Source organism: Podarcis melisellensis (genome assembly GCF_964234715.1).
Source record: "Podarcis melisellensis genome assembly, chromosome: 2".
Taxonomy (NCBI): domain Eukaryota; kingdom Metazoa; phylum Chordata; class Lepidosauria; order Squamata; family Lacertidae; genus Podarcis; species Podarcis melisellensis.
In genome coordinates this window covers 42,388,572-42,413,361 of record NC_138529.1, presented here as the reverse complement: position 1 = coordinate 42,413,361, position 24,790 = coordinate 42,388,572, and the positions used below count along the sequence as shown (strand labels likewise).

The 24,790-nt window shown below is 45.0% G+C and overlaps 1 protein-coding gene across 5 annotated transcripts in view; it reads right to left on the bottom strand.

Annotated features, from left to right (window-relative positions):
• Positions 1–580: 580 nt before the first annotated feature.
• The window catches only part of PRKACA (protein kinase cAMP-activated catalytic subunit alpha), a 59,782-nt gene continuing 35,572 nt past the window's right edge, over positions 581–24,790 (bottom strand). For all 5 annotated transcript variants that reach the window (XM_081898455.1, XM_081898458.1, XM_081898456.1 and 2 more), the window contains exons 2-10: positions 14,147–14,208; positions 12,137–12,265; positions 11,951–12,049; positions 10,024–10,106; positions 8,742–8,868; positions 8,126–8,221; positions 7,857–7,979; positions 4,768–4,932; positions 581–2,658 (exon numbers count right to left, since the gene is read on the bottom strand). In XM_081898455.1, the coding sequence (XP_081754581.1) occupies positions 2,533–2,658; positions 4,768–4,932; positions 7,857–7,979; positions 8,126–8,221; positions 8,742–8,868; positions 10,024–10,106; positions 11,951–12,049; positions 12,137–12,265; positions 14,147–14,208 (1,010 nt within the window). In that variant the 3' untranslated portion in view covers positions 581–2,532. The remainder of the gene's footprint in view (positions 2,659–4,767; positions 4,933–7,856; positions 7,980–8,125; positions 8,222–8,741; positions 8,869–10,023; positions 10,107–11,950; positions 12,050–12,136; positions 12,266–14,146; positions 14,209–24,790) is intronic.

Genomic DNA, 24,790 nt, shown 5'->3' with positions numbered 1-24,790 from the left:
GCTATTTGATAATCTTAACTTTCCATCTTTAAGATGCTAGCAGAATTCCCACAAACTAAAAATTAAATAGACTCAAAATATCACTTATATTGCTATTGCATTATTGATTGGCTAGTAAGTTAAAACTAGCTAATCCATTTTGTTAGCTGACCTCCTTAAAGTTGATCAGGACAGACAATACCCTCAATCTATGTACCTTCAGGCATGGCAATTAAACCGTAGGTAAAAAATCTCACTGTGTCAGTGGCAAATGTAAGCACACATACTGCTCTCTAAGAAGATATATTCCACAACTTCCCATCCAGTGCCATCATTTAGCACCTGTCATTTGGAAGGCCCAAGTACTGTCTACTGTATTAGCGTTCAAACGTCTCAATGTCATCACAGCCCCTCGCTTTTTCCTCTTCTCCGCACCACCCTGTCTTAAGTCACGCTTCAGAAATAAAAGTTCAGGTCTTTTTTTTAAACAAAACTTTATTGGTAATAGTTTCAAATATGTTTACAACAAAGCACACTGTTAAAGAGGAAGTAGGGTTTGTTTTTTTCTCAGTGAAACAAGTTTTGTTGGATTACATAGAAGTGTTTTTTTCTGAGGCAGGGAGCTGGTGGGTATTTTAACTCCCGCTGTCTCCCCAACCCAACATAGAAGAGGCCAATGAGCTATTGGTGGGAAGAGGACGACGAGGAGTTGGAGGGGCAAGCAAAGCTTGCCTGCTCCTGACAGCGCTTCTGTATGTGTTATATGTCATCTATCAATCTAAAGAAGACCGCTTTGCTCCCCAGCCACAGAAAGAAAACAAAAGAAAACTAAACTGGTGAATATAGAGTGTGTTTGGAGTGGGGTAGGTGAAGACAGAACACAAAGAGGCATTGCATTGGAAAGGGAGGGGAAGGAAAGAGTCGGAACAAATTAAATGGAGAGAAATGGGCTCCCCCTCCTCATCTCTGAGTCACAGCTCCCTCCGCATCCATGAGAAAAGACTCTAATAAAACAGATGCCACCTCTCATTCCCTAGCAGAACTGCAGGTCAAAATGGAATGGGCCTTCCCAACACTTTCGTTTCTAAGCCCCTACCCCACCTCCGTTTACACCGGGATTTACATTTTCCACTCCCTCCTTACTGTCTTAACATTAAAAAAACCCAAAACATAGCAGGCCGATGGAGCCCTTAAGGACCGGTGCAATGGAGTCTCCACCAACAGACTGGAAAGATCCTTGTATTACAAAAACAGATGTCGGAGGTTGGAGTTGGGAAGGGTAGGATCCTAGCAGCCAATGCATTTTGCCTGCGACGGTCAAGCTCTATCTACATGGACTTTCTCCCACCTTGATGGCTCACCAAACGGGAGAAGCCCCTTTGAACCATGGCAACTAGCTAGAGTCTATCTGATGTTTCACAGGGTGGACTAGATCCTGCTTGTTTCTCTTCCGTTCAGGCAGATGCTCCAAGAGTTGCCTGAAGTGGGGAAACTCATGTTGGGACATTTGGATTGGAGGGTGGTGGTGATGGGGAGACTAGGGGAGGGAGAGAGGGAGAGAGAGAGGGAGAGAGAGAGAGAGAGAAGGGGTGTGTGCACATTTAAGAAAGACAAATTGAGACAAGCTTCTTTCTCTCAGTATGCCTTTGCCAGCTGGCAACCAGTCACTGCTCCCTCCTACAGGTGTGAAAACTATTGCCCCCTTCTTTCCCCCAAAATAGGGAGACAAAGATTGGAAATAAAGTGTTTTTCTATCCAAAAAACACACACAAATTCTTCATGCTAAAACTCAGTTGTTTTTACAGAGTTAAAATTCCGGCTGAATTTAATTTAACGGTGCGGGAGACAGAGCATATAAAAAAGCACTGTGCCCTGCCTAGACTTTTAAAACCCTTTTTTATAAAGCCAGTCAACTATTTCTTTAAACTTTTTATTTAAAGATAATAAAAAGGGCCTGGAAAGGGGGGGAAACTGATAAAAGGACAGGAGTTGTCCCATAGGGGAAGGCGAGAGGGTGGGGCCATTAACCTGTTCAGTGCGGGTCTACACACCAAAGTGCTGTGTGGATGTGGTTATTTCTTGCCCTAACCACCCCCCTTCCAGAAATTCTTGCAATGCCCCACGAACCAGACCTTTCATAGGGGGTGATGAATGGCAAATATATCCCCTTTCCCCTAAAAAAAATTAATAAAATAAAATAAAGCCACCAATAAACCAGGGACTGTCCAATTAGGGTTTGTGTGTGGTAGTGGTGGGGAGGGGGATTGGAGTCAATATGAGGAGGAAGGGAATTTGTTTAAAACCTGCCTGAGAGTGGCTGGGAGCCACCTTACAGCTTTCAGAGGGAGGTGGATGGATGGCACTCCAACTGCTGCCTTTTCCACAGCTTCAAAATGAACTCCCCTTTTCTCTCTTCTGCCCAAACAGATTCAGGTGAACCCCAACACTCTCCCACCTCCCCAAATTAACATATAGGCAAGGAACTCTGGCCCTTGGGGCTGATCAAATCCAGCCCTTCCTTTTCCTGGGCACACAAAGCAAGGGGGACTGGCCCTAAAATTCTGCAAACTCCTTGGCGCACTTCTCACTGATGGACACCCGGATCTCCTCTTCCTCGTAGTCGTCAAAGTTACTTGTGTCGCCGGGGCCTTTGCACTTTGGTATAAAGGGAGCTTCCACCTGTGGAGGGGAGGGGACAAAGCGAGGAGTTATTAGGGGTCGTGTCTGCATGGGCTTAGGAGAGAGAAATGATACCATTCGCTGTGAAATTGGGCTCCCTGCGGGGTTATTGGTTTACGCCTTCTCAGTTTAACCAGAAACAAAAATAGGTGGGCAGGGGAGAGAGAGAGAACACATGTCATACAGGGGAACCTCAGGGTTGGGGGGCAAATGTACTCCTCTCTGACCTGTGGGACCCTTCCTAGACCACACACACCTCCCTGGCCCCACTTGCCTGACTGGAATAGGTCCTTGGGCTCTGGTAATACCTCTTGCTTGCCTGAATGGAAGGCAGAGGGTGGGTGGGTGTGCACGCACAGGCATCTGTAAGAAAGGAGCCTATTGCACGATAAAATTCACATCCACTGCTTTGCTCACTTTGGCTTCTGGCTTCACTCACCATCAGCATGTGGTCCCTGGAAGGCTGCCCCAAAGGGAATGTGGCCCTTGGGTACAGCTGAGCCTATTCCACAGGCAAGGAGAGCAACATGAGCTCTTCCTCACTCATAGCTTGAGCCCGCTAAAGGGCAAGCCAGATATGCCTGTGCTTTTTAATCAGGTCCTTGACTGCTTATCTCTCAGAGGGGGCTGAAATCTACTTTCTGAGTATCAAAAATGAGTTGGCAGGAGAGGGGAACAAAACTTTCCCCTTCTTTACCTTGCCACACTTGGGTTACTTTACTCTCCTTTCCCTTTATCCCACTCTACTTCCAATACTGGAACTGGTTTGGGGGGAAATAATCTCAAAGCAGCATTATACACCTATAGGCGCGAGGCAAAAATGTTCCTTTTTAACCAGGCCTTTGAATGATTTGATTGACATCCTATGCCCTTTTAAAATGTAGTATTTTTTTGTTTCGTTGGGGTGTGTTTATTGGGTTGTTGTTTTTATTTTGCTAATGTGTTTTGTGGTTTTTATTTTTATTTTGGTTTGTGAACCACCCAGAGACCTCTGGATATAAGGCGGTATATAAATTCAATAAATAATAAAAATTTATAATTATAATAAAACAAAAAGGAAAAGGGTGGATGGAGTAGCCCTTGATTCCCTTCCTTGTATGCCCACCCTGACATAAAACATGGCTCTCCCCACACCTGCACGTTGCAGGCAAATGGGCAGGTACAGACTGAACAAAAACACACGTCTTGTTTGGCCCTAAATCAGGCCCAACCAAAATGGAAACTGTACCTACTGACCCCTGCCTTGCTGCTCAGCTTCCTCCTCTCAGCAGAGATGCATTTAATTGGGCCTGCTATTTTCCCCCAGTTTAGGAGGAACTGAAACTTATAACCTTCATCTCCAGAATATTTGCAAATTAGGTAGGCAGCAGAACTAAGAGTGAACACGGTCAACGACATCATCCTATCCTGCCTCCCCTCAGCTTTTTCATACAAAGGGGTTTCTCAGCCTTGCCCGCTCCTCATGTTCTATGGGCAATTACTTTCATTTGGCCATTAGCAGATCCTATACCAGGAATGGCACTCCAAACTGTGCTGGATTCAAACCCCTGACCAGCAAGGTGGGAACTGGAGTCTGACAACTTCTGGAAGGCTGCAGGCTTATACCATGGAAAGCAGCAAGTGACCAGAGAAGGTTTTTAGCATCCAGATGCCATTAGCAGCTGTGGGGCTGAAGCTTTCAATCAAATTCACAAAGGGAAGGTCTATGAGAAGACATGATGATTTCCAACACAGCTGCAACAGTGGATTTAACTAGATCCTGGGATCTTTTCACAGATAACTAATAATCACAATATGTCCCGAGATCCCATATCATTAATATTGGGCCTGCAAGTTCCACTGAAGTGTAAGAGCAGCTTCACCAGGAGGTTTTCTCAACACTGAGATAAGCTTTGTGGGTGGGGGGCTCTCTTGTTTGTGAGCTATACGCTTCCAAAAGGTGATATGCATGTTTGGGTGGCTTTGTGTACCAGCACTACACACCCACAGTGAGTTGGCATTACTTCTCTGGCAGTGTGATAGTGGAAACCTTTGCTTTGGAAATAAGGCTGTGGGCTGCCGCCATAAGCCGCCCCCCTCTTCTGACTGCACCCTGCTACTTCTCCTTACCTTCCGTTGGTAGATGGCAATCCAATCAGTAGTAGCAAACCACTTGTGGTTCTTGATGTCATTGACTCCATTTTTGAGGTTGCCAAAGCGTTTGGTGAGGTCTACCTGGAGTAAGTTACGCAACAGGTCCTTCAGGTCTGAGCTGAAGTGAGACGGGAAGCGAACCTGGGTGCAAGGAGGCAGAAGCCAAGAACAGGTTAATCTCTCTGCCTTCCAGGAGAGATCTGACAGCTGCAGGGAAAGGGCAAGAAGTGAGATTCATTATGCTCTGTAGCCAAAGCACTAATTCACCATATGTCTGCAATTGCAACATCTACCACAAAACTGGGGCCTTGGAAAGTTGCACCCATGCCCTGCTTGAGGACTTCCCATATGAATCTGGTTGGCCATTGTGAGAACAGAATCTAGCAGGCTCTTCTTATGTCCTTCAATGTTAACATTGCACATTCCCACAAATCCTAGAATTTATTCTAACAAGAACTTCTAGATGCCACAGAGACAGAGATGTGCATATCCCTCTGGAAGCACTCTAAACACAAGAGGGACAGAAGGAGGGCTTTTACTGGCACACTTGGAACGCTTGCCTCTCTCTCTTTAAACTGATTTATAACTTCTGAATTTTAAAAAAATGGTCTGACTGGCTTGGCACAGGAACTGCTGAAAGGGAGAAATTTACATGCACACACAAATGTACAACTGACACAATGTCCCCTTAACTACTTTTTAAAAACTGAAAACAATTTAAGAAGCAGTTTGGCAAAAGAAGTTGACAGCAAGAAAACCCTTAAATATAATACAGGTGCTCTTTGCGCTTGCTTCTCAACAATGTATCTCACCTAAATGAAATTCAAGGGGGCTAGTGGGTTTGAAGATCTTCAATCAGAAGCCCTTGGAGCAAACGCCCTAAGAAAAAAGCACTGGCAAAGTGGCTATATTTATTTTATTTGTGTATTAAATTTGTATACCACCCTTCATCCAAAGATTTCAGGGCAGTTCACGTATATGTGCTTACTGTAACCTACATTTTGTTCTACCACAGAAAGATATTAGATAGATAAAAAGGTAGAATGTTATCAGGCAGAGATTATTAGGGATGTGGTGCTAGGTTATGCACATATTTACACCATAGTTTTTAAAGGGGCTTAAGGCATTAGGCAATGTGATTCTATGAAGCAATGAGGATCCCCAAGCAATGCTCTTAGGTTTCCTTGGCAGGGTGGTGGAAACAGATGAATCAGTTTGAAAAAATCTGGCTCAAATCTGTAGTGTAGACATGCCCTATATTTAAGTACATTTAGTGTACTAGTTTAAATGTAAGAGTAGAATTTTATACAAGCTTCACCAAGATCAAATGTAAGTATCACAGAGTCCGGCTTAGCCTCTTCTCTTAGTATTGTGAAAGGAGCTACTTCTACCCAGATTCCATTTCTCTTTTAAGCAGAGCACCTAATCTTGATTAATGGTTACTTGCTATTCATTCTGCTGAGATCTGTGCTAGACTGTCATCATGACCAACCGTGTTTAACCCTCAGTCATTATTACTTGGATGACTTATCTAAGTAAAAGCCCACCTCACAGAGGTGCACAAGTATCATCAGTTTCTTTTGCAGAGAACCAAACCTGATCAAGCGCATAACATTTTGACTATGTTTTTTATATGCAACCTTAGCTGAGCTGTTCTGATGCAAGAACCTATCACAAACAAGGTTCTGGGAGCTTTTATATTAATTCAACTAGTTAAAAATAATGCCTCATGTCCAACTGTGATAGTAAGTGCTAATAATAATGATAATAGTAATAATAATAATAGTATCACAGCAATCTTAACAAGGACAAATCATTTGCTGAAGGACATTGTGGGGATCCATAACACACCTGCACAAATTTCAAATCCAAAGTAAACTGCGGTCAGTGAAACAGAATAACTGTTATTCACAATGCATGTTTATTCGTCAACAATTAGTTGACTCAGTAGAAGATCTTAGGTGTTGCTGAGAAAGGCTGGGTCAGTACAGCTCCTGGCCTAATAGCCTGACTGAAATGGCAACTTAATACTGATTATTTTAGCATTAACCACCTGAGAAATCAAAGTTGGCAAGTAGGGCCCAGTGAAAATTCATAGGATAAATGGCAGGGAAGGGAGAAAAGGACAGCTGGACTCAAAGACAGCATGCATGTTCTGGAGCAGCAGAGCAAGAGCAAGCCCCAGCCATCTGAAAGCTAGCATGCACATATATTCACTGATCTCCATTACTATTGTTTAGTTTTCTTGGGTGGGGGAGATGTTCCTTTGACATCACACATTTTCCTGAAAAGCTCTTCCAACACTGCCCTGCCACACCTCACTCCTTTAGGCCATGTTACAAATTCTAAGAGCAATATTCTGAAAACTCAGTGTTGCAGTTACAGAGAGCTTGAGTTGCATGTCTCCCCCTTTCCGCAGTTTTACTCTGTTTAACTTATAAAACTCCACTTTGTGCTTTTCTGATCTTTTTTGTGCTTCTTGGCCTCACATTACTCTAGGAGTCTCACCTGGGAGAACTGCCAAGTATTACAGACACTGGAATTCTAGACTCAGAAAATCCATATTCCACTTAGCCTGTAGAATTCTTCAACTAATTTCTTCTTCACACTGAAGACTAGAGCCTTAAGTTTGTTTAAAGTATACGAAATTTGAGACTCAGTATTCAAATGAAGCCAACAGATCTGCCCCTTTCCTCAAAATAAGGTCAGACTGTGAATATAACTGCAACCATCTAGATTTCCAGACATTTGTTCCTGTGGTGAAAGCTGCAAGCAGCACCAAAAAATAGCTGGAAGATTTGCCAAGAAAATACAGAGGGGGTTTCCGTTCACAGTCTGCTGAATTCCACCTACTCCAACATTTATTTGGCAGGTAGACACAGCAGGTCCATGCTTCACCGAACATTATAAATGTATGCACTGTATACTGTGAGCTATCTGGAAATTTCTAACACGCCTTCTAGGGAAGTACTGCATTCTCTCCATGGGCAAGATGGTCTACATATTGTAATATATATTTGTAATATCCTGTACCCAGCATGCAAGCCTCTATGCTGAAATATTACCTTCCCAGAGACAATCTTCTCATATATCTGAATGGGCTGGTCTGCAAAAAATGGGGGGTAGCCGGCTGCCATTTCATAGATGAGGACACCCAGGGCCCACCAGTCCACAGCTTTGTTATAACCCTGAAACAGGAAAGCAGGCTCAGATCACAAACACCAAGGAAGAGAGGCACTTAATTGCAGTGTACTGCAAGATATCGAGATGGACAGTGTCTTCTTTCTGGGCTGAACAAGGCCCAAAACACTGTTCCTGAGTACAGGTGTCTCACCTTGCTCAGAATGATTTCAGGAGCCAGGTATTCTGGAGTCCCACAAAGGGTCCATGTTCGGCCTTTCACTCGTTTGGCAAAGCCAAAATCTGTCACCTGGAGGTAAGAGAAAATTAACAAAGCTGAGTTCTCCACACCAATAGGGTCAGCAGCACAAAGGAAGCGATGGAGGCTTGCACAAACCCCAGCACATGGAGAGGTGATGTTTCGGGTGGAATAAGAGAGAAGATTTTGTTTCCAAAGGTAAGTATCGCTTTCTAAACAGCAACTGCTCGTAATTAATGTTTTCTAACATGCTCCCCACTTGCCACCAAAATAGGAAAAGTGCATCTGGTGGTTTGGAGCAAATTTGGTTGAGCAGGTACCACTTGGGGGGGTGGACTTCCTGATATTCAAAGAACAAATGATAGAAAGAGGTGCACCTTTAGATTTTATGTCAACTCCAAAATTTCCTAAGAAGTTACTTATGCTTGTCCAAATTCAGTCCTTTCTTTAAAAAACTAATTGTTACAGATATTTGGGGAAAGACACAGTATTCCTAGACATACTGACAAGGAGAGGAATTCTCAAAATGCTGTGCGGCAGAATCTCACAGAATGGATGGAAGCAGCATTACCTCAATGTAGCCCTGCTGGTCGATGAGGAGGTTCTCAGGCTTCAAGTCTCGATAGATGAGATCTAGTGAGTGCAGGTACTCAAAAGTCAGCACTATCTGAGCGGCATAAAACCGGGCATGAGGTTCACTGCAACAAAAGGGGGAAGAGCTTTTTCATAGGCCACCTCCAATGCATGCCAGCTGAGTCTTCACCTTCACTGATCCCCATAAACGAGGGATGGAGAACCTGTGGCCCTCCAGAGCACTGCTGGGTTGGGCTCCAACTCCCATCAGCCCCAACCAGCTCAGTCAGGGATGATGGGAGCTGTACTCTCAGCAAAAGGTCTCAGGTTTCCACCCCTGTCACAAACCAGTACCTTAAGACCAGATCTCTCCCCTGTTCCCCGTTCAACAGGACCTTGAGTCTTCAGCTGGAAGTTATCTCACACATTTCACTCATGCTCTCCCTGCCCCACCTATGGCTGAACACATGCAGAATCTCTTCCCTTATTCTGACCATGTTCTTATGTAGGTGTAATCATTGCAACAATCCTGGAAGGTAAGTCATTACTATTTACTCTCCATGTTGCAGATGGTGGGGCTGAGGCTGTGAGACAGAACTTTGTGCAATGCCATGTAGTTGAGTTCATGGCAGAGGCACCATTCGGACTGGGGGCTTCCTGGTCCGTCGCTCAGTCTCAGTGCTATGCCAGTTCTAGACTGTTCTACAAGATGGCAGCTTATCTGAAGCACACATAACTACACAGTTAAATGAGAGCATGTTAACAAGCATCCCGCTTTCCATATAGTAAATGGATACAAAGCAAGATAGAAGCATGTTCTATGGTGGTAGCTTCTATACTGAAGTCTCCGCTAACAATCCTCTGATGAAAAGCACTCCACTCATATGGGCCTGTCAAGCCAGGTCACCCCTTGCCCCTTAGTGTTAAAGAGAATAATCAGGAACTCAGTGTCATTGCCACCACACTCTGATAGGAATGATCTGCTCTTTGCAAGTCACCAGCTTCACATCCAGGAGGGTGGGAATTAATGTCAAAGCAAATGCAGCTTCTGTGCTATCATTAGACTTTTTTCTAAACTGCATATTCTTGACCCCAGAAGTTAGGGCTTGCTGGAAGGGGAAGATATCCTCCACTCAACTTTAAAGTGCAGAACAAGAGAAACCTAGTTCTTTCCTGGTTCCTTTCCCCTGTTCTAACCCAGGAAGCCCAACTCTCAGCTCTTCTGTTCCCACAACTGAGAGCATCATCCCAACCTTACAATGACAGGGGAGCACACTCACCTGAACCTGCCAATCCGTCGTAGGTGGGAGAACATCTCGCCACCTGGGATGTATTCCATCACCATGTACAGATTTGAGTTATCCTGTAATCAAGGGCAGAAACAACTCAGGGTCCTGGCCAGCACTGCTTTGCACCCACCCCAACCTTGTATGTTCAGGGCCACAGCTCCCCAATTTATTTACTTCTATTGTCTTTCTGCAGTGACGCTTGCACCAGCGTACTCACACATCCATAGGAGCACTCTAGAACAGGAACTGGGTTTGCTGTTGGGCTGGGAGAAAGGACTATATACACCACAGAATTCAAGTTCCTGCCAATTTCCTTTAAAAAAATGAAGTATCTTGCCCTTGCAGTTGCAGATAAAAAACCAAAATGTTGATCCAGTGCCTACAAACTAGGTGGTGGTGAAGGAACAGGTCCCAGCATTTCAGATCAGTACTTCATTCCTTCACATGGCTACACTTTCCTAACTGCCCCCAATTCCAATCTTCACGTTTGTTCCCTAGTCCATCGCTCTCTACCACCATTGCCTTGCTTCCCACTCAATAAATGCAAGTTCTTTAAAATCTGAATGTATACAAGTTCATTGTCCTCTAGTCTCCATTCATTTGCACAACTTATTTGCACAACGATCATATAGTTTTGCTTGGTGCAAAACTGTTTCTATAGCAGAGTGTTTTGGTTTTAGTGCTATGTTCTATTCAGAGTCTTTTCCTGCCATGACCTTAAAAAAAAAAGGCAACAACTTCAAAAGCAGCTGTTACTAAGGTGAACTCAAACCTCTTAGTACCTGGTCATGTAGGATAGTCCCACTAACATCAATGGGACTTACTGCCGAGGAAATAGTATTTAGAATTAAGATACTTTTTTTTAAAAAAAAACCCAAAGTCTGCAACTGAAACAATCTCTGCAAGGTAGCATGAATGTATTTGTTCAGGCTTTATTCTGATTGAGAGGTAAGCTTTTGACACAGCATTGTCAAGGACTGCTATAGCAGAGGGGAAATGGGAAGGAACCTATGAGACAGCAGTAGAGGCCTCCTCTTCTGGTTGAGCTTTCAAACAGCCACTGTGACCATGGTTTTAGGTTACAGCCACAAAGGGTATATAAACATGCATATTTCATTCAAAGCAGATTTTTAAAAAACGGTTCTGCCCTTTGTGGCAATAGGTAGGACTCAATGGCTTTTTATATCCTTTCTATGTAGCTGAGGTGAACGGAACCCTGCAAAACCTTGATTTAGAGCTGCATTAATAGACAAGGCACAGTTGCCTTGTCACATAGTCCAGACTTACATGCTCCCTATAGCACTTTCACATTGACTTAAAAGTAAATCCTACTGAATTCAACGAGGCTTACTTCTAGGTAAGTGGTGTTAGGATTGCAGCCTTACTTACTGTATTTATATAAGGCAACCAATAAGATTGTTCTCTGGGTAACTCAAACACAAAATGATAAAATACCGTTGGCTTCATTAAACATTTTTATGCTTATAGTGCCCACTTGTTTACTTGCCCAAAACTCCACCAACACCAGAAAGAGCTAGGACAAAACTAAATATTGAAGGCCTATCATAAGGAAGAGTTTTGATGGCCTATCATGACAACGTGTGCTCTAGCCCAAGAGATCCACCTACCCAGGCTGCTCCCAAAGGGGAAGCACACTGTACCTACTGTACCGGCACAGAAAGTATCCAGCCAGCTGGGCTTGCCTGCAATGGTGGATGCTCAGCTAGCCACAAGCCCAGACAGGGGCAAAAAGATTAGCTGGGTGCTATGGTAAAGTGGTTAGCTTCCCTTAAGTATCTGGTTGGCCACTGTGTGCCTTTGATCTGATGCAGTAGAGCAGGTGTCCAAAGGACCAGAAAGCCAGAGAATGAATATTTAGGCAGGGGGTGGGGGGAGAGAGTGCAAAGACATCCTTTACCTTAAAAGAATACTCTAGCCTGACAAGGAATGGGAAGTTCACAGCCTGGAGAATGCGCTTTTCATTGAGGGTGTGCTCGATCTGCTTCAGCTTAACAACCTGCAAGACAGAAAGGAAGTCAACCAGAGTCAGTTGGGCCAACCTCAGGCACCAACTCCCAAAACTCAACGACAGGCTCAAACTCACTTTCTGCTTGTCAAGGATCTTCATGGCAAAGTAATTCCCGGTCTCCTTGTGCTTCACGAGCATCACCCGCCCAAAAGAGCCTGTACCCAGGGTCTTGAGCCGGTCGAAGTGATCCAGGCTGGACGTATTCTGAAAAAGGATTTGGAAAATAAGAACATAAAAAGCACAGGAAGACAATCTGTCAAGGACACCAGGCTCTAGTCATCAGATTTTGGGGACCCTTAAGTGGCCTTGAGAGTTCAAAATGCCGGCTTACTAGTTTCATTTTAAAGATAACCCTTCAGGCAATACCATGCCTTCCCATGCCATATTAAAGCAGCAACTGTTATTGAAGAGGATCATCCCTGTGGCGTGCCAAATCTTCTCCCTGAAACTTGCAGCGTTCTTGGGGTTTGAGACACAGATAGCTTTTTACCACGAGAGGGCGCAAAAGGCAAGAGTTTTCAGAGAGAAAGACATACAATCCTCCTGCATACTGAACAGCAAGAAAATCAAACTCAATCCACAAAAAGGACTGTACATACACCCAACACTCACTACGCTATCTGTAATAACCTAGAAACTAGCAGCAACAGGTTAAGCCTTAGAGCCTGACAAAAAAAACAGTAATATCCCCAAATATCACACTTATTGCAAAATACAACCAGATGTAATGACACCTTTATGTAGGGGGCAGCAAATGGAACAAGCCAAACAGCGAGAGCATCCAAATTTCCGGGCCAATTTACACAGTCATTTTATTGCCATGAAGCAGTTATTTTGGCAGTCACCTTCTGGGAGTTATTTGCTGAAAAGCTAAAGCATCGGACCTGTTAGTTGAGCAGTGAGGTATTCATCAGATATTGCAGGGAAGAAAATACCTTATTCAGCTAGAGGGAGATTGCATTCCCCTTTCTGTAATATGGTCTGCTAACACCAAAGAGTATATGTGATAGGTGAAGGGCTTCTGAGCCTTGCTTAGTAATTTGGAAAGATCTTGACTATTTGTTCCTTGTCATGCAAGCAACCCGGGCACCGGCAAACCTTATTGTCAGACACATCTTCCAAAGTGTCTTAGAACTGCAAAAGGTAAACTAATCCAAAGCTGGCTCTCTTCCTGTGTTTCCATCTTGGATACCTCACTCTCCTCCTGTATTGTACCCCTGCAAAATTATTCCTAGAAAAGGGGCAATTCCAGAATAACCTGGGGACTGAAACACCTGTCTCAGCGCCTATTTCTTCAGCAGGATAATTTAGGATGTCCACCAGCAGGATAATTTAGGATGTCCACCAGCATCAAGACTTTTGCCTTTGGTGTAACTAGCAATAACACAGGTTTGGCAAGATCCTTCCAAAGCCTTGTTTTAAAAAGTTACACTGGTCACATTTTATACATATAAAAAACAAGTGAATGCAGACCCAAATGGGCTTCCACACAGCCAGTACAGGAGAGCCAGAGTGATCAGAGTGTCAGACCTGGACCCAGGACACCAGGGTTCATATCCCCACTCAGCCATGAAGCTCAGTGGGCCAGTTGCAGTTTCTCAGCCTAACCTACCTCACAGGACTGCTGTGAGGATAAAATGGGGAGAACTATGTACTAATGAATTTAATATCAAGGCAGTCGTTTCAATGCATGCAGCACACTATAGCATTCAAGTTAGGCAGTGTATCCCTTACTTAAATGCAACACCAGTTGTGTGAAACGGTACACACATATTCTGAGCTTAGACTGTACACATGTATTGTGTGAAACTGTACACATGTATTCTTGGCACCCTGGTCTGTTTTCTTTCCAGCACATCAAAAGGAGGCAGGGTACACGGGAGCGATTTAAACCGTGTGCACCAACACACATGCACATTCCTGCGAAGCCATAAGTTGTCTAACTCTGGCTGATGGTTGCATGCAAACCAGGTCAGTGTCACTTTCAAATCAGGCCTAAGAGCTTAGAAGCAACAAGACCCAGGCTGCTATGGCTAGATAAAGGAAGGAAGGCAAAATATCAAGACGAGAAGAGAGGTGTCATACCTGCAACGGGTTCTCCCATTTCTTGAGGAACTCTTCTTTGGCTTTGGCAAGAAACTCCTTCACTGTAAGTAAGCAGAGGCAGAGAAAGAGCATTGACAAGAGAGCATGTTGCCTGAAGGCCTGAGCTGCTGAACACTCCTTAGGAGTCAAAGAGGCTATGTTGGGAAACAGGAGTCCCCTTCAAGTCTGCCAGCTCTCATTTCTTTGACGGGCCTATTTGCTGAATCACCAGGAACGGAGGATGCATTCCCAGCAGGAAGGCCAGAAAGGGGAAGACAACACCTTTCAACAAGTCGAATTCCCAAGGAGCAAACATTCCCTGGAGGGCAGAGAGCAGACACACAGCCCCCTCTTTTAGGCTCAGCCATGAGACTCTAGATGAGAAATGGCCAACTGCTGGCCTGTGGAAATATGCACAATCAATATCTGAGAAGTCTGTGTTACCACTGGAGCCCTAAATCCAGCCTGGAGAATACAGTAGCAACCGGTCACCTCTGCTAAAGATCACGGCTGCTTAGCTTTAGGTCTGTCACCATGTTGCTTCTTTTGGGGGCCAACCTGTGCCCAATCCTTGCAAGTCACAGACAACTTTGGGCCACGTTGGGACCTCCAGCCTTTTAAAGCAAGAGCAGGGAATAAGTAAACCCATGAAAAAGGAAGGCAGGCCCCACTCTCTCCACATCCATGCCACTCATTTGCAAGACTTTTGAGGAGTCATACAGATGTGAAATTCAATGCTGCACCATGACAAACGCTCTGCCTATGCAAGGATTTCCACTTGCCAGATGGAACCATCTCCCTCCCTCCCCTCCATGCTGTTCTGGGGGTACCCCAACCCCTTCGAGACAATTTCAGGGTGCATGTGGGAGAGGGAGAAGCCCTGTTGCACATACAGAAGCCCTTGTGCAGAAATAATACCTCGGGTTAAGAACTTTGCTTCAGGATGAGAACAGAAATCGTGCTCCGGCGGTGCAGCGGCAGCAGGAGGCCCCATTAGCTAAAGTGGTGCTTCAGGTTAAGGACAGTTTCAGGTTAAGAACGGACCTCCGGAACGAATTAAGTACTTAACCCGAGGTACCACTGTATGTCCCATCTGTTTGCATGCACACATTTTCTCCCCAGTTTCCAACTCATAAGGTGCTCTGCAAGTTTCAAAAATACACACACACAACTAGAGACTTTTAAGACTGGCAGTTCCATGTACTGGCAGCTTCTCCCCTTCTTAGCAGCTTCTCCCCTTCAAAAAAGTTCTCATGCCACAACCCCCAAACTTATTTTTGAAAGAGACATTTAGGAGCTGTGGAATGAAATTCTGAGAAGAATCTGGGGAAGCATGGGCCCTTCTGGATTTCAGCCAATAATGTCAATCATGAGAGGTAAAGTGGAATCATTCAAGACTCAGAGACTCTAAAGTTTCCTAGTCACAGGTGAGCTACTCATGGTTAAAGCACCTGCCATGTGCTGAGACAGTGACTGAAACATGCGGGAGAGGGGACCTGTGGCCCTCCAGATGCTGCCGGACAGCAATTCCCACCTTCCCCGACCACTAGCTGAAGCTGGAATAGACATTTAGAGAGCCACACATCCACCAGCACTGAACTAAGGGCTCCCAATATCATCCTGACTACAACCAACTGATGACCTGTATGCAGACACCAGCAGCCATGGCATGACCACTGCATACCTTGTGTTCTATAATGTACAAAAGATCAGATCCAACCTGGAAGGCAGTCTTGTCTAAGAGAAACTACCTGGTGCTCCAACACACTCCATGTATCCAAAGCAGGAAAGCTACCACGTAGATAGTTGTACACTCTCTAAATTGCATAATCAGGTTTTTTGAAGCTACAGGTATGTAATGGCACCAAGCACAATGACAAAGAGGGTTCTCGAGAGCAGAAAATTCACAGAACCAAGGAAATGCTCCATGTCCAAACAGGTTTGGGGCTGAAAAACCCATCTACTGCCGACAGAAACATGTCAAATATAGCTGCAGATGAGAACACCCAACTGGGCGTGACTGCCTCAAATTAGACAGTTTCTAGCAGTCATGGCCACAAAGGAAAGATAAAGCTTAGGAAGGTAGATTCAATGTCTTCTAAAGTATCTAGAGGTAAACAGGTAAATGAGAGAGAGAATTACCCTTAACTCATCCTAATCATTCACCTGTATCCCATGAACCCCATCCTTTTCTCTCTACTCCAGCTGCACAATAGAAATAATACCCCATGCTGTTACCACTTGTGCGGGTTCTGAAGACAATTGGAGTCATAATCTAATCAGTTAATTAAATAAATTTGGCTGATTAAAAGTGATCAAATAATTATATGCTAATTCTGTGTATTATGCAAGCTGAACATCATCCAAGTTTAGTTTTGTTTTGTTTGTCATGATATAAACTAGAGTTTTGGGGACTCTGGCAGAGGATATTTCCAGAAGTAGCTCAGGGCTGGGCTTTAGAAAGCAGAATTGGCATACTAAACTCCCTCTTCCAGCTTCTCCATCTTTGTAACACAGCGTTCTGCCAACACCAAAAGGTTGTGTTCACTGGCAAAGCAGTACTGCTTGATTAACTAGGGAGGGGCTGGGTGCATTCTTAGACTGGTACCCCTTGCTGAGCTGGGAAGGAACCCCAAACAATTTTCACACCCCCACTTTCTAAAGGGTTGCCTCGCTCCTGGAATGTTTTCTGAGAGGGGCAACCATGATGATGAAGAGCCTGGAAACCAAACCCTTTGGGGGAAGGTTGAAGGAGTCAGTGAATTTTACATCCTGGAGAACAGACTACCAAGAGGCAATGCAATAGCCCTCTGTTACATAGATGGAGCAACTTTGTTTTCTGTTGTTCCAGAAGATAGCACCTGAATTAATGGGTTTAGATTACAAGGGTTTGATTTAGACCAAACATCAGGAAGAACTTCCTGACGGCATAACATGTTCAACAGTAAAGCAGACTGCTTTGGAAGGGGTAGAGACTCTCTTTCATTAAGGCCTTTTCAGTGGTGACTCCCTGTTGTGAAATGCTCTCCCCAGGGAGGCATGCATGGTGCCATCTTTATCTATATTTAGACTTTTCTCTTCACCCAGGCTTTGGGTCCTTAAAATGGGGGGGGGGGGGATTGTGGCCTCTTTTTGTGTTGGCTGGGAATCTATCAGACCTGCCTTTTAATTGTATTGCTGTGTTTTTTGTTATTGTTTTCAATGGAAGTTTCTTCGGGTCACTCTGTGAGAAAAACAACTAAATATCAGCATCAAGAACAGTAGGCTGGCTGGCCACCTATCAACAATACTGCAGTTGGCAGTTGCCACCTCTATGAGTCTATGAAACAACAACCTTACAAACTAAGCCCTCAAGATCTCATCATCCACTGGGGCCAAGCACAGCATATACAGTCATACATTGGAAGCCGAACGGAATCCATTCCGGAAGTCCGTTCAACTTCCAAAACACTCAACAACCAAGGCGCGGTTTCCTATTAGCTGCAGGAGCTTCCTGCACGCAATAGGAACCTGCAGAACCTACGTCAGATGTTTGGCTTCCTAAGAACATTCGTAAACCAGAAGACTCACTTCCGGGTTTGCAGGGTTCGGGAGCCAAAAGATTCGAGTTTCAAGGCATTTGGGATCCAAGGTACGACTGTATCTGCATAAAGCAAAGAGAAGCAGAAAAGGCCGAGCAAGCGCTCCTCAGCCAGGGTAAATTTGCTGAACAGTTCGCTACCATCTAAAGAAATGGAGCCTGACTACCGATTCCAGGGATCCTGGCTCCCAGTTCAGAATGTGAAGTCTGCCCCTGCATCCACCAGAAAAAGCTCATTTTCAGTTCCCCCCTCCCATCATGGAGATGCAGCTTCTCCTGGCATGAGATCAGAAGACCGTAAAATGGAGGAGCCCCTGAAATAAGGTTGCTTTGCACCAGCCTCTTATTTCCTACAGGAGAGGTACCTGACACAAAGGGAACATGGCCAGGCGCAGTCTGGGGATGCTTTCATAGCATCCTCCCACTCCAAACCTTCACAGCAATCCTCCCACCCAATTCCTTCATGCTGCAGCACAGAGTGGCTGGATTTCCCCGAGACACGCACACAAACAGACGTGGAGCTGCAGCTCAGCCTGTCTGACCTACTTTCCCTTTGTCTCTTGCTTTATCCACATTACTTACAGAGCACCACCAGCTTACACCTTCCTGCACAGATCCCAGCCCCCTCCCCACTCCTCAAGGAGATTTCTGGCAGCTGTTCCCCCCCTTCCTAGGGCCATCTCAGCATTATATTTTAGCTCCATGGGCCCCCCTCCAAAAAGGGGCAGCAATCACCCCTCCCCATCTCCAGAACACTGACCTCTTCCATAAGCCATGAGGGACCCCCGACAGCGACAGAGCACCACAGGCCTTAAGGCCAGGCTGAGCACTATGATCTCATCTAACCTCAGGCCGCCAGTCGCTCCTGCGTCATGCCCAAGAGCCTCCAACTGCACTCTAAACCATCAACCCTGTCTTGAGGTCTAGGCAAAGGGAGGGAACAATTATGCATTCTTGATGGCTGCTCAAGGCCTGGTTCACACAGAACACTAAACCACGGTTTGTTAAAACAAGCCATGAGTTGTCCCACAGATGAGCAAGCAAACCATGGCTTGTTTTTCTCCAAAATTTGGTTCAGTTTTCAGCTGCTCTCAACTCATGCCTTTGTAGTTCAGTGAGCATCTGGGGTGGGGAGGCCAAACAAACCATGGTTAAGGAAGGGTGTTTGGCTTGGTGAGAGTTGCAAAACTTAATTACAACAAACTAAGGGTCATAAACCAGCAACGAACCACAGCTTCAGATCATGGTTTGTTAGCAGTAAACAAACCATAGTCAAGCCACTAGGCAGGCTTTGCACAAAACACTAAGCCGTGGTTTCGTAAACCATAGTTTAATAAACCTTGGTTTAGTGTTAGGTTCAGAGTGTGGTTTAGGGGCTGGGAGTTTATTTTGCCTGAAAGTGAGCCCGGCTCCATAATGAAGCTGATATCCCCTAGCAATATGGGCTTCCAAGTTATGGAACACAAAACTCAGGACATTGCATTGCAATCCAAACATGTGCATTTACCATGCCAAATCAGAGAAAGATGCAATACTGTCTCATCAATATGTATATTTCAAATAAGAGAAACTGTGGTTTAAAAAACCACTTTGGCTAAAATTTAGATAAGCCACCAGGAACAGGAAAAAAAATCCTTAAGACAACCTCTCTCATTCTTGGGTTACCAGATGGTGTTGGACCACATGTCTCATCATCACTGACTGCTGTACAATTTCTTGCCCAGTGAACTTGCATCATTCCTCAAGGGCCTCAAGGGCCATGCGTAGGCAAACTAAGGCCCGGGGGCCAGATCCGGCCCAATCGCCTTCTAAATCCGGCCCACGGACGGTCCAGGAATCAGCGTGTTTTTACATGAGTAGAATGTGTCCTTTTATTTAAAATGCATCTCTGGGTTATTTGTGGGGCCTGGTGTTTTTACAGGAATACAATGTGTGCTTTCGTTTAAAATGCATCTTTGGGTTATTTGTGGGGCATAGGAATTCATTCATTTCCCCCCCAAAAAAATAAAGTCCAGCCCCCCACAAGGTCTGAGGGACAGTGGACCAGCCCCCTGCTCAAGGCTATAATTGTGATGTGCTAATCTCCTGTTCTCCCAGCTTTCAAATGGCACTGTAAGAGTCGTTGTGGTGTAGTGGCTAGATAACTGAATTTGAACCATGAAGCTCAATGGTTTTGAAGGGGTCTTTTTGCAGGGTGGGGCAGGGCGGGGGGAAATCACACAAGCAACATAACTTAATTCACAAGGCTGCTGGGAGGAAAAAACTGATAATCCCACATACGTTACCTTGAGTTCCTTGGAAAAACGTAATACAAGTGTGAAAGTGCAAGTAATTGTTTGTTCCTCTTGTTGGATGTTGGCAACAATAATCTTACAGGATCAGAATTCTAGGTTCATCAAGTATAGTATGTGGTCTCTAACCAGGACCAACCACATACCCCTGGAAAATTGATAACTAGGACATGATTTCAATAATCATCCTCTGTCTGTTTGCTGCCTCTGGTAAGGAAAAATATAGTGCATCTGCAAACCATGACCTACAGCCATTGATAGACCCATCTATGGGAGCTAAACCTATTCCAGTTGACAGTGACAATGACAGTGTTGGTGGCCTTCCAAACTGTGGGATGAATTCCATAATTTAAAAACAGTGCTTGCTTTAATTTGTCCTGAACTTGCTGTCAAAGTATTAGACAACGTTCTAATGTTTTGGTTTCTTTCACACCATTCCTAATTTTGTGAACTAAATAAGTGTGCGGCCTAAACTTCTCTTCGAAGGAAGTCCCATCCACCTGAATATCTTTAGCCACCCATTTCTTTACTTTCCTCCCCTTCTGTGATCTCTTTTTCAAAACCAGGCCACTAGAACTCCATTGACATTCCAAGCACAGCCATACCAGAGTTTCATCCTGGCGTACTTGCCATTTCATTTTCAGCCCCTTTTTATAGTAATTCCCAGTATCAGATTTGCTTTTCCTCCACTGTGCCAGCACACTGAGATGACGTCACTGCGCTTTCTACCATGACCCCAAGACCTCGCTGGCAGTAGTGACAGCTCATTTAGATCCCATCAGTGTCTGTGCAGGAGGTTGTGTGTCCCAATGTGGAACACGAGGCGCTCACTCACTCTGAAGCTCACCTGCCATTCTGCAGTGCTTCTGAATCATCCAGCTTGAAGAGTGCCTTTGAAGAAATGCTCACACCATTTTGTAGATTTCTTTTTTTAAGAAACAAAAAGTTATTGGGAGTCTGAGCACTCCCCTACAGTACAAGGCAGGCGTGGGCATGTTCAGCTAGCTTTATTTTTAACCCAACAAGCTCTACCCACATTTTTTTCATCTTCCACACTAATGGCCCCTATCATTTCATGAAATTTCGTCTAGTGGCTTATTTGATAGATTTGCTTTAAACCATTATTTGAACTCCGTGCAGCGGAGGCCTTCTGTGCTGGAACGCACATCTAATAAAGGTTTTCTAAGTAGTAGAAGCTGTCTTGTGCCAAAATCAGCCCACTGGCCCATCTTGCTCAGCACTGCCTGCAACACTTGACTGCCAGCAACTCCACAGGCTGGCAGGTGAGACACTTTTTCAACCTTGCTAGCGGTACAAGCAATTGAATTTGGGACCTTCAATGCACACAGAAGTATATGCTCTGCCACTGAGCTATGGCCCTTTCCAAAGACGGCTGTTCCCTCTCCCTCTATTACAGACCCAACACGAAGAGCTGTATTCTGTGGCCATGGTACCCACAGCCTGAGTTGAGAAGGCTGGGGAAGAGCAGATTCAGCTTTCCTTTCTGAAGCACTCTCACTGACCAGAACGCTTTGAAGCAGGTTTGCAAAAGGCAGCAGCATTCTGCTAAGTTTTGTGGCCCTCCAGGTGTCACTAGGCTCCAATTCCCATAAGCCTGAGCCAGAATGGTCAGGAACAGTCAAGAATGATGGGAGCTGTAGGTCAGCATTTTACAATCTTTTTGCTAGATCTGAAAAACAAAGGAATGGGCTTCACCTTTTCTCAATTTTAATGTATCTGGCACGCCTTTGGATTTAATTCAGCTACTTGGGCATCCAGAAAAAATAATTCTAAATGTTCAGGGTTCCACATAGCCTGAAACAGGCGGCCAGCAATACTATTCAAGATTCACATATTTTTGCTTTCCCACATGTTATAAACATTCCCTGAGCCTGCTATAAAATGCTAACTTGCCCTGGGTTCAGGGCTGGTTGCCAGTCCTGAATCCAAGCGTTTTATTGAGATCTATGTATGCATGTGTGTATATATTGCTTCTGGGAGGACAGCACTCACCAATATGGAGTGCAGGCACCTTTTGCTGCCAAGGCAGCCATTTGGTGCTGGTACCCACAGCACTTTTATCAAGACATGAGTACGAGCACCTTTTTTTTTTTAATTACCAAAATAGAGGAATATATAGGGTGAAAATATTTTAGCCTCATGGCATGCATCCCCCAACCTCCCCCTCTGTTTGCCACTTTTAACTGACACCATCATTCTATGGCTCAACAGCCTGCAGTCATGGACATAATTGCTAGACTAACACAGCACGCCCAACTTCCAATCTGACCCACTTTTTCCATCCTCCAGGGCAGAACTAAGAGCTGCTCACATAAAACAATGAAGGAAACCCAGGATTTTAACATTGCTGTAAATGGACAGCAACAGCAGCATGGACCCCACCCTGGCTCCCAACCCCCTCCCAGAAGAGGCTAGCTGCAAAAAGACAGCACCTCTTACTTTTGGGGTGCAACAAGAACCTAGAATTTCCCTCTTCAGACAGAGATGAACTGCACCAGTAAATAGTCTATTTTTCTGTATGTCACTGACATTCCAAAGGTCTTAAAATGCCCACAATGCTTTTTTTCTCTTTTCAGAAAGTTGTTCTCTCTTTCAGCTCACAAACTTACATACTTCTGCATGTCTCCCAGAGAGTCCTCTGAGTATGCAGAAATCATTACTTTATTTTTGGGTGCCCCTTGCTTCCTTTAAGAGGGTTCCCTCCATGAGATCTGGAGTGCATAGGGAGGGGCTGCGGAATCAGTTAAAGTGGGCCATCCATAAGCCTCAGCCAGTATGGTTAATGGTCTGGGATTATGGGAGTTATAGTCCAGCAACTTCTGGGGGGCACAGGCTCCCCAGCCCAGCTTTAGGGCTTCAGAAAATTTCTGTTGCAGATTAAGATACCCAATATATGTGTGAAAACATCCTTTCTATGACCACTAGAGGGCTCTTCTACCTTTCTTGTAATAAGTTTCTTGTGCTAGCTGATGTGAGAGACAGTATACTGTATACAAGACTGGGTTGGCCCAAGGGGGTTGGATTCTCCAGCCATTTCCCTTCCTAATTATGCTCCCCTCCCCACACATCTTCAACCACTGCTGCAGCCAGAATTGCAGACGACAACCGAACAAGAAATTGGTTGGCTGAATAGAAGCAACAAGGGGGAAAGAGCAGAAACACACCGTTTGCCTCATTACGACAAAGCCCCAGGTGTTAAAAGCATCTCTTGCCGCAGAAATAGCTCTCCATTACACCATTTGAGCTGAGAGCACCCCTTAAACAGTGAACCCGATGAAGGCATTTTCTATTCACATTGGCTTGGTCAGACTCCATGAATCCAGCTTATGGAACTAATCGACCATGTCCAATTGCACAAGAGCCTCACAGACTGACCTGTGCCAAGATAAACACCAGAGCATAGGGGACTAATAAAGATGCAGCCCTAGTAATCTTTCAAAGCCTCCGGTATCTCGTTCTTCTCCCACTGTATCCAAAACACAACTACTAGGCTGCATTGCTGGCAGATAAACGGAGCACAGGGCACTCAAGCAACATAGGCAGGCACTCTCTTTAACAGCGCCAATCTCCACCATGCACGCTTTCGGCCTCAAAGAGTTTTCCCATCAGGCTTATTCACCACGCAGAAGCTGCTCTCACCAGACACACAAATTCACCTCTTTTCTCTCTGCACTTTGGAGATCAGCAAAGCAACAGCCAAGGTGGAGCACCTTCTTCGACAGAGGGACACCTCGAGAAAAGCTGCAGGAGCTGAAAGTTCAGTGCTAATCCACATGAAATACAATTTGCATATGATTTTCATGAGCATGGCAAATTAGAGCATCGTATGATGGACGTGCTATATTTATTTATTTTTTTTAAAAAAACTTATTTTGTGCTTCCTATGGAGAAGGCCACCTCCAAATGCTATTTCAGCTGCTCTGGAGCTTAGGTCGCCGTCCTCTCACAAAATACTTGGTGGAAATGCTTATGATTAAGCTGCATATAAACGCCTTAAGAATAAACAAATGGAAGGGAATACAAAAGAAAATCTGCACTAGGGAATAAAAGCCCCAGTGTTATTTATGGAACGCATTTTGTGGAACCACACATGCTTCAAATAATTGTTGGTATGGCACCATTTGCATTCCCAGGCAGATGGTATCTTCTGCATGGACTGAAAACAAGGTCCAGGCTTCTCAAGGAGATGAACTGCACTCCAAGGGGGAAAGACTACAGGCACAAATGCATATACATGCAGTGCCAGGAAATAAATAAAAATATTCAAAGCAGGAAATAGTGGGAGAGAGCTGAACAGTCCTTGTTGCTTGTGAGGAGACCCTCCCCAGAGCCTGAAAAAGACATCAGTGACGGCGGAGGAAGCCCCAAAGAGACCCGAGCATACAGCCTCCCTCCCTAACAGCTGATGGGTGGGGTACTGCAGCCGCCACCACCACCACCACTACTTGCCTGCATGTCCTCCAGCCTCCAACCAGCCCCAGAGCTGATATTTCAGTCTGCATTGTAGAGAGAGCTGGAGAGCAGGGGAAAGCAGGCGTTCAGAGGCTTTTTAGAGGGTGCTCCCCACTTACATGATTTTTGCTTATGTCTGTGGGCCCTGAAACATAATCCCTGCCTAAGGGGGGGACGGGACACCTGTATAGCAAGAGGGCACATACGACTGAGAAACCTCTGGGCCTCCAGATATTGCTCACCTCCAGCTCCCATTGTCCCTTACCATTGGCCATGCTGGCTGGGGCTGATGTGAGTCAA